Here is a 12,984-nt window from a genome sequence, read left to right on the forward strand (position 1 = left end):
TTGGTCTATAAGACATTTATTTTGTTCCTGTTTTATTATTTATTCAATTCTGAATTCCCATTCATCCACAAAATATAACAGACAAATATGAAAAATAATATTAATAAGTAAATATATTATACACATTTACATTTATATATTTCATTTGGGCCTGGTTTCACAGACAGGGCTTAGATTAAGCCAGGATTAGGCCTTAGTTCAATTCGGGCATTCAAGTGGCTTTTATGAATGTGCCTTAGAAAAAAACATTGCTGGTGTGCATCTAGAGACAAAACAATGGCACTGACATATTTTAAGATATTCCAAAGCAAGTTCCTTTCAGTTAAAACAGCTCAAACATGCATTTTAGTGTGGGAATAGGCTTTAAGACTTGTCTGTGAAACGGGGGTTGATATATTAATGTATTATTATATTTAACATTTTAATACATATTTTCTTACATAAATTAAATACATTTATTCATATTTACATATTTTATTTATTATCTATTCAATTTTAACATGCAAATATGTAAAATAGCATAACGTTTATTTACACCCACACACACACACACACACACACACACACACACACACACACACACACACACACACACACACACACACACACACACACACACACACAACACATATATATATTATATATAATATTTATATTCATGTGTATGTCTGTGTGTGTATATATATTTTTTATTAATATATTAATAAAACATTTCATTACCCTTTTTATTTTTAAGGGATGTTTTTATTTTCTGTGGTAAGCAACATTATTGCACAAATGTTGTTGATAGATCTTAACTGTTGAACCCAGAACTATCCTTTAACCTCACTCCGTTTCACTCTGCTCAGTCTCAAGACTCCGGCTCTGAGTCCCAATTAAACACCTCCAGTCTGAAGGAGGCACTAGAGCGATTCGATCGCAGCCGCACACCCTCTGCCTCATCACGGAGCTCCCGAAAGTCCTCCTCACACACCGCCGTCTCGGACCCCACATGTACGTATTCCATACCAAAGAGAGACAGTGTTGGTAAGCAACACAGCCACTGCATGTTGAGATGTTTACACATATTTCAGTAGTGTGACTGGCCCATGTATGTTTGTGTGTCTGTAGCCACACAGACAAAGCTGCAGACAGACCATAGCACACCGCCCCGCCAATCAGTGTCTGCCATTGAGATGACATCACAGCGGAGGTCCTCCATTAGCAGTCAGGTTGGTACATGTCATCATCATCAAAAATACAGTGGAGCCGACACACAAAACCCATTTTAACATGGAAATAAACAAAACATTTGGATTAAAAAGTAAAAAGAAAAATAGAAAATAAAATGAAATTGTCACCTCTTATGTATGTGGGAGTTTTGACCTTGTGTGTCGTCCCTCTTCAGTCGATGAGTTCTCAGAACACAGGACAGACAATGGCAACATCTCTTGTGTCTCAGCCTCAGCAGCCTCAACCACTTCAGCCCACTGTGCAGGTAATTCAACATCCACATTACTGCATTCACTAGTATCACTCTTGCAAATCAGTGTTCGACTGATATGGGTCTTTCACTTCCTGGTGTCACTAGAGCGAGTGCGGTGGTCGATGTATGTACATATCTAATGAACCTTTGACACATGTAATCAATGAGGTGTACATTATTCTTTGGTCGTCCACTGACCCAGAGAAAGGGTCTGACTAAGCAGTTGTCATTTGAATGAAAGAAACAGCTACTCAAGCAGTCTTTTCACCACATTTCCACAATAAACAATGGTAAATAATGATAAATAATCACAGTATTAAAGTTTATAGTTTGCATACTAATGTCAGTGGTGGTTAGGGTTGGGAATTGAAAATCGATTCCAGTTCTGGAATCAGATAATTGTTATAAAACAAAAATTTCGATTCAGCTTATCAGTTACTATCTGCGCATTTTAATGTGGTTTTAAACCATTCAAGTGCAAGAAGACGCGAACGAGAACTCAATTTGGCACTCGCACGCTGTTTTCCGTGCTGGACACATCCAGAGCCTGTGCACAAAAAGCCACCTCTCATTTAGTGCACAATTCACAAATACTGAATTGAGTTCTCTTTCGCATCCTCTTGCGCTTGAACGGACAAATACACTCAAAATGATGTCAAAATAGCCTTGTAAACACAGACGGTTATGTTTTAAGTGAACTTAAACAGTCGATGGGGAAAATGCATGTGTAACAGTATATTGGATCCATGCATTCGATCTTAAAGTGACAGTAGCCTAATCAACTTGCTGCCATCTGTGTCATTAATGTTAATTAAAGAACAAAAGAAAAAAAATCAATTACTGATCTTGACTGAATAATCTTTGTAAGATTAAGGATTAATCTATTTTATTTATAAAAAGAAAACCATGCAGTGTTATTTTACATTTGATTTCAATTTCTGAACTTTCAGTTGTATTTATTTGTGCTATTGCTAATTTGCTTATTTATTCTTATTGTATTACTGACTGTATACTTGTCTTTAATACTGTTTTAAATTTATATTAGTTAGTTTATTAGTTAGTCTAGTTCATTACTTGTTCTTTCAGCTGTTGATTTATTTATTTTTTTGTTCATGGTATTCAGCTGCAACAGAACGTTTTGCATAAAGACAGATTAAATGTTTTATTTGATATCTAAATGTTTGACTTCTTTTTTAATTTTTTACCATATTGGAATCAAAACTAGAAATCGATAAGAATCAGAATTGATAAGCAGAATCAGAATTGTAATTGTAATGCTAAAACACCCAACCCTAGTGGTAATCACCATAAATCATCTACAATTTACATTTACCAAGTGTAAATATACTCTACCATTTTTTTTTTAAAGAAATATTTGTATTCAGCAAGGATGCATTCAATTAATCATATGCGACAGTAAATACATTTATAATGCTACAAAAGATTTCTGCTTCAAATAAATGCTCTTCTTTTGAACTTTCTATTTATCAAAGAATCTTGAAAAAATACGCATCACGGTTTCCACAAAAATATTAAGCAGCACAACTGTTTTGAAAATTCAGAAAAGAGTTATTGTAAATTGTAATCATATTTCACAATATAACTTTTTTTCTGTATTTTTTATCAAATAAACAGCCTTGATGAGCATATGATACATCTTTTTAAAACATTATATATTTTAAAAACATATAATTTAAAAAGTATTAATATCACATGATAGGCAAAATAAGATTTATTATATATATAAGTTCTGAAGACCTGTATTGTGCTGGTAGTGTTAACTCTTAAGGCCTATTCAAATTATTATTAGATTATACCTGGTGCTGTTTATTGTTTTGTAGCCAGTTATCCAGTTTTCCACACAGATGGATGCAATGCAGCATCTTAAGGAGCAGCTGGAACAGCGAACACGCATGATTGAGGCTAACATCCACAGACAACAAGAAGAACTGCGGCAAATCCAGGACGAGCTGCAAAGGGTTCAGGGGCAGGGCTTACAGGTGAGAGCGTCTCCTAGCGTTTGTTTAAATGTGCACTCTCTGCTACAAATTGACACCCTTGTGTTTGGGTGTGTAGATGTTCCTACAGCCAGGAGGCGGCAGCCTCAACCTCGGCTCAGTACAGCTGACGCAGGGATCGTCCGTGCAGCCAGGGGGCGCTCTGTCCATGCAGGGGGCGGTGGTGCCGGCGGGGACCCTACAAAGCGGCCTGCAATCCACACACACGGGGACACAACACACTGTCACACAGCATCCTCAGCAGGCTCTGCCACAGCAACAGAACCTTCTCAGAGATCAGAGCTCCACCCTAACTCAGGTGATAGAGAAGAATAGTACTGTAAGCTTTGACCATTTTTCATAGAAAAGTGAAACTGTCAGAGTACAAAAAAAATTGTACTAGACATTCATATTTACTCGTAAAATTTTAAGATCATGCATATGCACTCATGAAAACAATGTTTTTCAACAAAATTTTGGTTTTAATTTTACCATAATTGAATCCTTTAGGTAACGCAAGTCATAATATGTTTCTATCTAAGTTTATATTAAATTCTATGTTCAGCATATTTAAATGCACATATGAAGTTTCAATGGAGATGACCATCACAGTACTTAATGACAGAAAAATTTATTTCAGTGCTGCATTACAAGGTTATTATTATTTTACAAAAACAAATCTTTTATTTTCTGTTCATTGATAAAACTGTGATAAAATATATAAATATTATATGTGTATTAGAAATGTTGTCTTGGCAAATAACTGAAAAAAGTTACCCTAAATAAATAAAAGCTAAAACTGCACTAAAACTAAATTAAACCTAAATAGTAAATATTTATGTTTACTGATAAAAATGACAAAAGCACATACATTTATTAAAACTTAAACTATAATTAAACAGTTAATCAAAAAAATAATATAATTTTTTACATTTTAAATCCCAAAATATCAAAGACTGATCTGTAAACAAAGTCTGTGGTATGTTCAGATAAAACATCCCTCTATCAAATACGAAAGTAAATGTATAATATAGTATTAGATTGTGTGTACATCCTACTATAATCTAATATCAAGTCTTTCTATCTCTGTCTTTTCTTAGCAGTCTCAGAGGTCGTCTCACACGTTGCAGTCTCCTCAGGGAGCACTGCCGGCATCTCTGTATAATACCATGATGATCTCTCAGCCGACGCAGGCCAATGTTGTGCAGATCGCCACAAGCCTGGCCCAGAACAGCAGCCCGAGCGGAGCCGCGGTCGCCACCTTCTCACAAGACCGGCAGATACGGTACATGTAGCACTATTACAAACACACACTGACACTTTGACTCATCATAAACATGAAGCGCACATATACGGTTAAATTTGCACATTAGAATACTAGACTAACTTAAAAGAGTATATATACATTTATACCATGGTCTGGGTGAATACTCGATTCTGATTGGCTGCAGGGTGTCCGTTAAAAAGTGATAATGTACACCTAGGAAAGGCGTCCTTATAGTGTGTAAGTTACGTCTGGCATAGGCCTGCTGCCATTGCCTGTCTTTCTGTCTTGCTTGCTTTCCTTTCAACACGTGAGTGAATGGTTGACAATATTTGCTGTAGGCCTAATAAAAACGATTTAGGAAACTATCTGTGAGTTTTGACTCTTTGAAACAAAGTTTCGCATCGCTGCGGTCGGGTCGCTGTGGCCACGTTGCTTGGCAACGCCTGTATACGGGAGATATTAAATAGTGCGCTCGTCTTAATAAATAAAAACCCTCACGATTTTTACTCTAAAACACATTAAAGTATTATTAATTGATTAAATATTTCTTTCTTTCGTAAGTGACCATGGTATAAGCGGGTTAATGCCCTTCGAGGTGTCCATTGTCAGGTATTAATGGACAATGGACCTCCGCTGCGCGTCGGACGGTTCACGCCTCGCCATCGTCCATTAATACCTGATAATGGACACCTCGTCGGGCATTAACCCTTACATATGACATTTAACTTTTTTCCTGACTGGCCACAATTTTGACCGATACCATGGGGAAAAACTGCCATATAGATATTTTTTATATTATCTCATAATTTGGAAACGGGTATATTAGGCTGCTGTCACTTTAAGACCTGACACACGCATCCATTATACTTTTACACATGCATTTTCTTTCTCAACTTTACATTCACTTAAAACATAACTGGCTGTTCACATGAATACTCGCAAACACCGGCATTTTGACATTATTTTGTGTGTATTTGACCGTTTAAGGTCAATAAGCAGTGAAAAATAACTCAATTTAGTACTGAGAGGAAGCTTTATGTGCATGCACTTTGGGTGTTTCGGGAATGAGTACAATTATGCGCAATACACAAATTCAGGCCCTGTAACACCAACAATGTTCATCTGGAGCTAATGAAACAAGTGTTTTAGGGGAGGCGGGTTTGTGTCAACTCGCTGTTAGAGAGATCATGAGAGAGTGAGAAAGCACAGCTGGTATCGTGTACCTATTCTGCGGAAATGAGTATTGGAAGCATTTCAGATATTTCAGTATCAATATACATCCAAAAATCTATATTTTTGACAACAGTAGTTTATTCTTTCAGATACCTTTTTAAAAGACTACAATTGAAAAATGTGCATATTATATATAAAATTCAACCTGCCAAAGAGGCTAGTAGGAGTGACTGCGTTACATGACACTGCTGAAATCCACCCGCATTTGGCAGGTTGTCTGGTGTTAATGTCAAGCCCTGTGTGTGTGTGTGTGTGTGTGTGTGTGTGTGTGTGTGTGTGTGTGTGTGTGTGTGTGTGTGTGTGTGTGTGTGTGTGTGTGTGTGTGTGTGTGTGTACTTGTACAACTATCTTTGTGAGGACCAGTTTGAGTTTTAGACCATTGGAGTGAGGACAAAGAGAGTAAAGTGAGGACATTTTGGCCGGTCCTCACTTTCTGAGAGCCCTTCAAAGGCCCGTTTGAGGGTCAAGACTTGGTTTTAGGGATAAGGTTATAATTAGGTTAAGGGTCGGTTTAGGGTCAGGGGTCGGGTTAGGCACTTAGTTGTGATGGGTAAGGTTAGGGTAAGCGGCTAGAGATTGCATTGTGTCAATGAATGTCCTCATAAAGACTGTACAAGAGTGTGTATGTGTGTGTGTGTGTGTGTGTGTGTGTATGTGTATTTTTCTCCTTTGGAGGCTATGGAAACCTACTGGGTAATTTTTGTTGAACAATAAAACATTCTAGGGGACCCCCAACCATGTCGCAGTAAAACTGGTCCCAACATTTGAAAAGAAACTTATAACTAAAATCCTGTCCTCCTGCCTCACACAGGTTCCCTGCTGCCCAACAGCTCCTCACTAAGCTAGTAACTGGCCCAATGGCATGTGGTGCAGTTATGGTGCCTACCACCATGTTCATGGGGCAGGTGGTGACTGCCTTTGCCCCGCAGCAGGGCCAGCCTCAAACAATCAGCATCACCCAGCAGCCACCTGCACAGACGCCGGAGCAGCAGGCTCAGACGCAGTCACAGACGGCTACAGGAACAGCCCAACAGCAAGGACAGGCCCAGGCTCAGCTCGCCCAGCAGCAAACACAATTCCTACAGGTACCAAGCAGAGAACTGAGAACCTCTTAGCATCGATGACTCCTTCACTGTAGCATATGTTTGGTCAGCTTACTGATTAAACTGACTGTTTACCGAGTACAGCTTACTGATATAGTTCAGCCATAAATGTAAATAATTTACTGTCATCAGTTACTCACCCTCACTTCACAAAAAGTGAAATTTGGAAGAATGTGTTGGTTGTTTTTTCCAGACAGTTGCGATGAATGAGGACTGTGATGCGAAAGCATTGTAAAAACAATCAAAAGTGGATCACATGACACATTCCTATTCATTCAAGAGAGTAGTGTTGTCTGATTTGTGAAATAATCATTCTTTGGAGTCAGATCTTTTAAAGGAACCTAATAATGTGGTTCACAAAAGCGGTGTGAAAGATTCTTTCACAAATCAGACAATACTACCTTTTTTATTAATCACCAATCACCATGTAATCAAAATACACTCTCCTTATTTTTTCTATTGAATGTTGCAGTGTTAATGATGAATGATTTGTCAGAGAACATCATTCTTAAAAAAAAAAAAAATATATATATGCCTCTGTAATCTTTAATTAACTCTTCTTTAAAAAGTTGCCAGCCAGCTCCAGCATTATTGATCATTTTCACAAATTTCATGGCCCTCATAATGTTTTGTTGTATGAATATCTGAACATACAATATATCAAATGAAGAACAGAGACTCTGATTTTACAAAACAACAAAAAACATCAAATAACTTAATACATTCTTTTTTATCAACATTTGAATGTGGGTAAGTTTCATAAAAAAAGCAACATTTTGAATAAAAAGCTGAGAAAATAACGTTTTTGTCAAAGACTATGTCTGGATCGGATTCAGAATGATGATTAAAACATATTGAACAGATCACGTCCATCAACACCCCCAAAGCTTCACAGTCCTATACCTCTTTGTGGGTTCGATATTTCATTTAGTAATGTTAGGTAGATGCGTAATAGCACCCCTACCTTATAACAGTGAAAACATGGATTGCTGGAAAAATCTGTCTGTGGCAAGGAAGCGTTGTGTCATAAATGATGGAAAATTCTATCAATGGCAGGAAATCATTGTGTCATTAATGATAGGAAATTCTATCAATGACAGGGAAAGAGTAAAAAAAAAAATTATGTCCCCCTCGCTATGTCATCTCTTCTCTGATCACCGGCAATCGTCCATTTAGTTTCTGGATCACTTCAAGGATCAATTCCAGATTGACAAACATATCAATTCCAAATGGACAATATCAAGTCCCGTCCTAATTTTCTTTTTTCACGTTCAATAGCCGTCACGTGTATGTATATCACGATAGTGAAGTAAACCCCGGGCACAATTTTGTTTCATATCGACTTGAACTTTGATGAAAATGGAGAGCTTGGGTGGCTGACAATATTTTTTGTGAATAATAACCTAAATCTCTGTCTGTTCCACACATATATGGCTCTAGAAGACTTTGAATACAGCAAACAAGTTCAGCAGACTACTTTTATAGTGCTTTTGTATCTTGATTTGAAGCTTAAAAATTGAATGAAAGAATAAGTCAGTCTGCCTATTTATTCCAAAAATGTTTAAAATATTATTTTTAAAAGAGATGAACATTTTTGAGAGAGCTATTCCTTAAAGGGCACCTATTATGTCCCTTTTCACAAGATGTAAAATAAGTCTCTGATGTCCCCAGAGTGTGTATGTGAAGTTTTAACTCAAAATACCCAACAGATCATTTTTTACAACATGTTTAAATTGTCACTTTTTGGGGCTGAGAAAAATAAGCCGTTTTAGTTTGAATCCCTTTAAATGCAAATGAGCTGCAGCTCTCGGCGCAGAGGGCGGAGCCTCACGAGCTTGCGCTCCGTCAGGACAATCTCATCTCACAGAATGAATATCAAAACAGAAACTCTCAGTAGCGGTGTTCATTTCTACGCTAAAACTGCAGTGTCAGTCAACAGTCGTGGGAGGGGCTTGTGCAAAAGTATGACACATTGCCCCGAATCTGAGAACGGGTTGTTCTGTCTTATCGTGTTATCAGCAGGATTTGAATATCGCTACCACATGTATATTTATGTTGTGCATTTCCTCCTGCAGGCCCCTCGGCTTTTACATGGCAACCAGTCTACCCAGCTGATCCTTCAGGCAGCGTTTCCTCTGCAGCAGCAAGGCACCTTTGCAGCTGCAACACAACAACAGCAGCAACTGCAACAGCAGCAGCAACAGCTGCAGCAGCAGCATCAACAACAACAGCAGCAGCTGCAGCAACAACATCAACAACAGCAGCAGCAGCTGCAACAACAACAGCAGCAACAGCTGCAACAGCAACAGCAGCAGCAGCAGCAGCAGCAGCTACAGCAGCAACTGGCAGCTCATCGCTCAGACAGCATGACGGACCGCTCCAATGCGCCACCTCAGTAGCTGACCGCACGTCAGGGACACAACCAAATCTCCACTGAGCAGTCTTGCATGCTGGGGGGCTTCTGAGGGGGGTGTTTGAAGCTAAAAAAATAACAGTATTTGTACTGTACCCTCTCAGATACCCTTCCACTGCTTATAGGTGAAGGGCCAGACCTAATTGGGCGTCGTTTTTTCACCCCACGCCCCATTCCACCTATAGGCAGTTGATCAACGGCTGCTTGCACTGAATTCTGGGAGAGGTCCGACCACGAACGCCGAACTTATCTGCTGGCTGGCAAAGGGAGCAGCGGCGCCTGGTTTTCCGCAAGCTGTCACCATCACATCCCCTTCGTCTCGTATGCCCAGTGTGTGCCGTCATCCCTCTTTCACAGGTTTAATTTATGCAGAACGAGTGCTTCGAGACTTCGAAGAAGTCCCACAGGACAAACAGCACCTCTCTCTTTCTCTCCCTCTTTCCTCCTCATTTTACTTGTCGAAGTAATTATGGGTCAGAAAATATTTTTAAGAATGTCGTGTGGATTCCACTTTTATTGTACAGTTCACCTGTAAAATAATGTGTAAATATATGGACAAAAGGAAAGAGAAACTAATATTTTATATGATGCATGAGATGAAAAGCGTAGTCTGTTATTTGTAGCTTTGAATATACTTTTTTTTTCTAATATTCAAAGGAAAAAAAAAGCTAAACTTAATACACATAATGGCTGATCTCTTCACAGACTTCCTTTTTCCAGTGGGATGGGGGTGAGTGTGTGTATGTGCTTGCGCACGTGTTCGTATGTATGTGTGTCTGCCAAGCAGGCAATGCTGGATCCTCAGATTGTGTCACAGTTTGTTAAAAAACGAACTTCATATTTTTAGTAAAACTGTTAAAGGAACAGGCAATCTTTAGATGTTTTGCATCTTATGCAGTAACACCATAGTAATTGCAAAAATATAGATATGAATATTTTAGAGAGATGTTTTACATTTGTAAATACTGTAAAGAGAAGGCTTCAGATTTAGTATATCTTGCAGTTAGTCAAAAATATTGAAATGGGGCTTCGACTGTTTAGCGTAGAATCATCACAGCTGGAAATGTCCTCACGACGTTCGCTATTATGTAACGATGATAGTTACGGTACTCTGCTAAACTGGAACTGACGCTTAAAACAGCAGGGTTATGATGGGGAAAAATATATTCAAATAAGCGTGTTTGATCTTAAACATACAGGTAAATGAGCTTAAGGCTAAGCCATAGCTTCCTCTAGTTTTAAAATGGTTTACATGGTTGTTAACACTGTTATACAGTGTTTTCGGTATGATTCACTATGTAGGTTTGAATAACCATAAATATAAACAACCAAACCTGTTTATCATTTAGAGATTTTCACATATTTGCACAGCTTTAATGCAGGAGTACTTTCACTTGCCTTTTTCGGGTTTCCTCTCATCGTCAAACGATGACATTTCAATGATAACGACTTGACTTTGCAAACTTCTTCCGTACTGATAGACACTCTTGAAAATCAGGAATGTATAGGTTCCCTAGTACCTCTATATAGCAACTTCTAGCTCTTTGCCCAAAGCACAGAACACAAGCCTAGGGTTGACAATCTGATTCTGTTTATTGACCCCAGTAGTATTACAATTAAAATATGCCAGATTGAAGTTGATTAATTTGATATTTAAACTGTTTAACTGTGTCTTCAGGATCTTGAGATTTATATTTTATGCATTTTTTGACAAGACAGTCATTGTTAGAATTGCAGTCTCCTCAAAGTTGTTCGATAAGACATTAGCACTTAGTCATCAGCACTTAGCCATCATGAATGTTCAAAATAAATAGTTATGTTTTCCTGTAGGGTCAACGTAAATTAAAATTATATAAATAAATAATCATATATTTAATTTGTCACCAAAAAAAATTTATAGTTTTTATTTTTTTAATAACATATTGACATATTTTTGGTCTCACTTTATATTGTTTTTAACTACTATTCACTAATTCTTTAATTAACAATATAAAACAAGGAACTTATTTGTGTACCTACATGTTTTACATTGTATGTATTTAAAAAGAAATGCATGCATGTAATTACAGCTGTAATTAATTTCTGTAATTATATCTATGATTACACTGTTGACCCTTCCCTTACCACTTAACCCAAACTTTAAATTAACCATAGTACCAAACCTGTCTCTAACCTTTCCTGTATCTCACCTCAATAGCAGAAAAAAAAATACAACATAAACACAATAAGTACATTTTAACAATAAACATTTTGGTAACACTTTATTTTACAGTGTCATTGTTACATACTGCATGTTACATGTAGTTACTTTTGTAATAACTATAAATAATGCATAATTACATGCAACTAAACCAAACCCTAACCCTATAGTATGTACAAAAAAAAATAAAAAATGTTTTCAACTTAAAATAGTACGTTTTCGTACTGCATTACATTTTTAAGTTTAGTCAACTCAAATATCCAAGTTGTCACTCACTTACACAACTTCACATTTCAAGTTGACTAAAATTACAATTTATGGCAGCACAAACACTTACTTTTTTAAGTTTACACATTTTTTACTTTGTAGTTACTTAATTTTACTCAGTACTTAAATGCATAATTACAGTGTAACAAAGACACCTTAAAATAAAGTGTAACCAAAAATTGTTGTGTGTGTAAGTAGTAGTTGCATCTAATATAAAGTGTGACCATTTCATATTGTAAAAGCTGAGAGTAGCAGGTAGCAACATTTTTACAGTTGTATTGGTCTTGTGAGACAAGACCATGTTATTGTTTTAATTATTCTAATCGTCACATTTTAGTGCACTAATGAGCAATATTGCCTTTTTAAGGTTAGTACAAGTAGACAGTTTCATTCCAATATTTTCCATATCAGAAGTGCCAGTCTGAATGTTCAGTTTGTGCGGGATGTTGAAGCCTCCCACATGGAGTGCTGGTCCAATCGCTGTTCATTTTGCAGTATCCACCCGATAGAATATCCCAAGTAGTCTATGATAATGCAGTATGTAATCAAACTCATCCTTTTGTTCATTTACTCTTTGAGTCGCTCCTATAGTATATGATGGTCATTAATGTGTTGGTTATGGTCTCTGTGGTCATGTAGACGTAATGGATGGCTGTACATTTCAGTGCCACAGACATTTTGTGACCGAAAAGCATGGCTAGAATGACCAAGGCGAGATTATTGATTGAATGTAACTGTCACTTAGCTTTATAGTAACTTTTAAAGAGGATTATATATATATATATATATATATATAAAAAATAGATGTTCTTATTTTTCTACAGCAAGGTCAGAACAGAGAATTTATGCAGATAGGCTATAGTTGATGTATAAAACAACTGTTATACACCTTTTGCACGGAAAGTGAACAGAATATCAAGCTTACTCCACATTGTAACCTCAAATGAAGGATTTTAACAAACTGTGACACACTGGAGGACCAGTTGAACTTTCTCCCCACAATGCAGTTGGATTCAGGAAGTGGTTATTTTAAGGTCTT

At 37.2% G+C, this 12,984-nt stretch overlaps 1 protein-coding gene across 4 annotated transcripts in view; it reads left to right on the forward strand.

Moving 5' to 3' along the window:
- The window catches only part of clocka (clock circadian regulator a), a 64,120-nt gene extending 51,391 nt beyond the window's left edge, over positions 1–12,729 (forward strand). For 2 of the 4 annotated variants that reach the window (XM_082147562.1, XM_082147563.1), the window contains exons 17-24: positions 849–993; positions 1,111–1,211; positions 1,388–1,477; positions 3,307–3,465; positions 3,542–3,781; positions 4,563–4,747; positions 6,774–7,047; positions 9,141–12,729. In XM_082147562.1, coding sequence (XP_082003688.1) covers positions 849–993; positions 1,111–1,211; positions 1,388–1,477; positions 3,307–3,465; positions 3,542–3,781; positions 4,563–4,747; positions 6,774–7,047; positions 9,141–9,464 — 1,518 coding nt within the window. In that variant the 3' untranslated portion in view covers positions 9,465–12,729. The remainder of the gene's footprint in view (positions 1–848; positions 994–1,110; positions 1,212–1,387; positions 1,478–3,306; positions 3,466–3,541; positions 3,782–4,562; positions 4,748–6,773; positions 7,048–9,140) is intronic. The other 2 variants (XM_082147564.1, XM_082147565.1) reach the window with 2 other exon arrangements.
- The last annotated feature ends 255 nt before the right edge of the window (positions 12,730–12,984 follow it).

This window comes from Leuciscus leuciscus (assembly GCF_965113295.1).
Source record: "Leuciscus leuciscus genome assembly, chromosome: 19".
In the NCBI taxonomy this organism is placed as follows: Eukaryota; Metazoa; Chordata; class Actinopteri; order Cypriniformes; family Leuciscidae; genus Leuciscus; species Leuciscus leuciscus.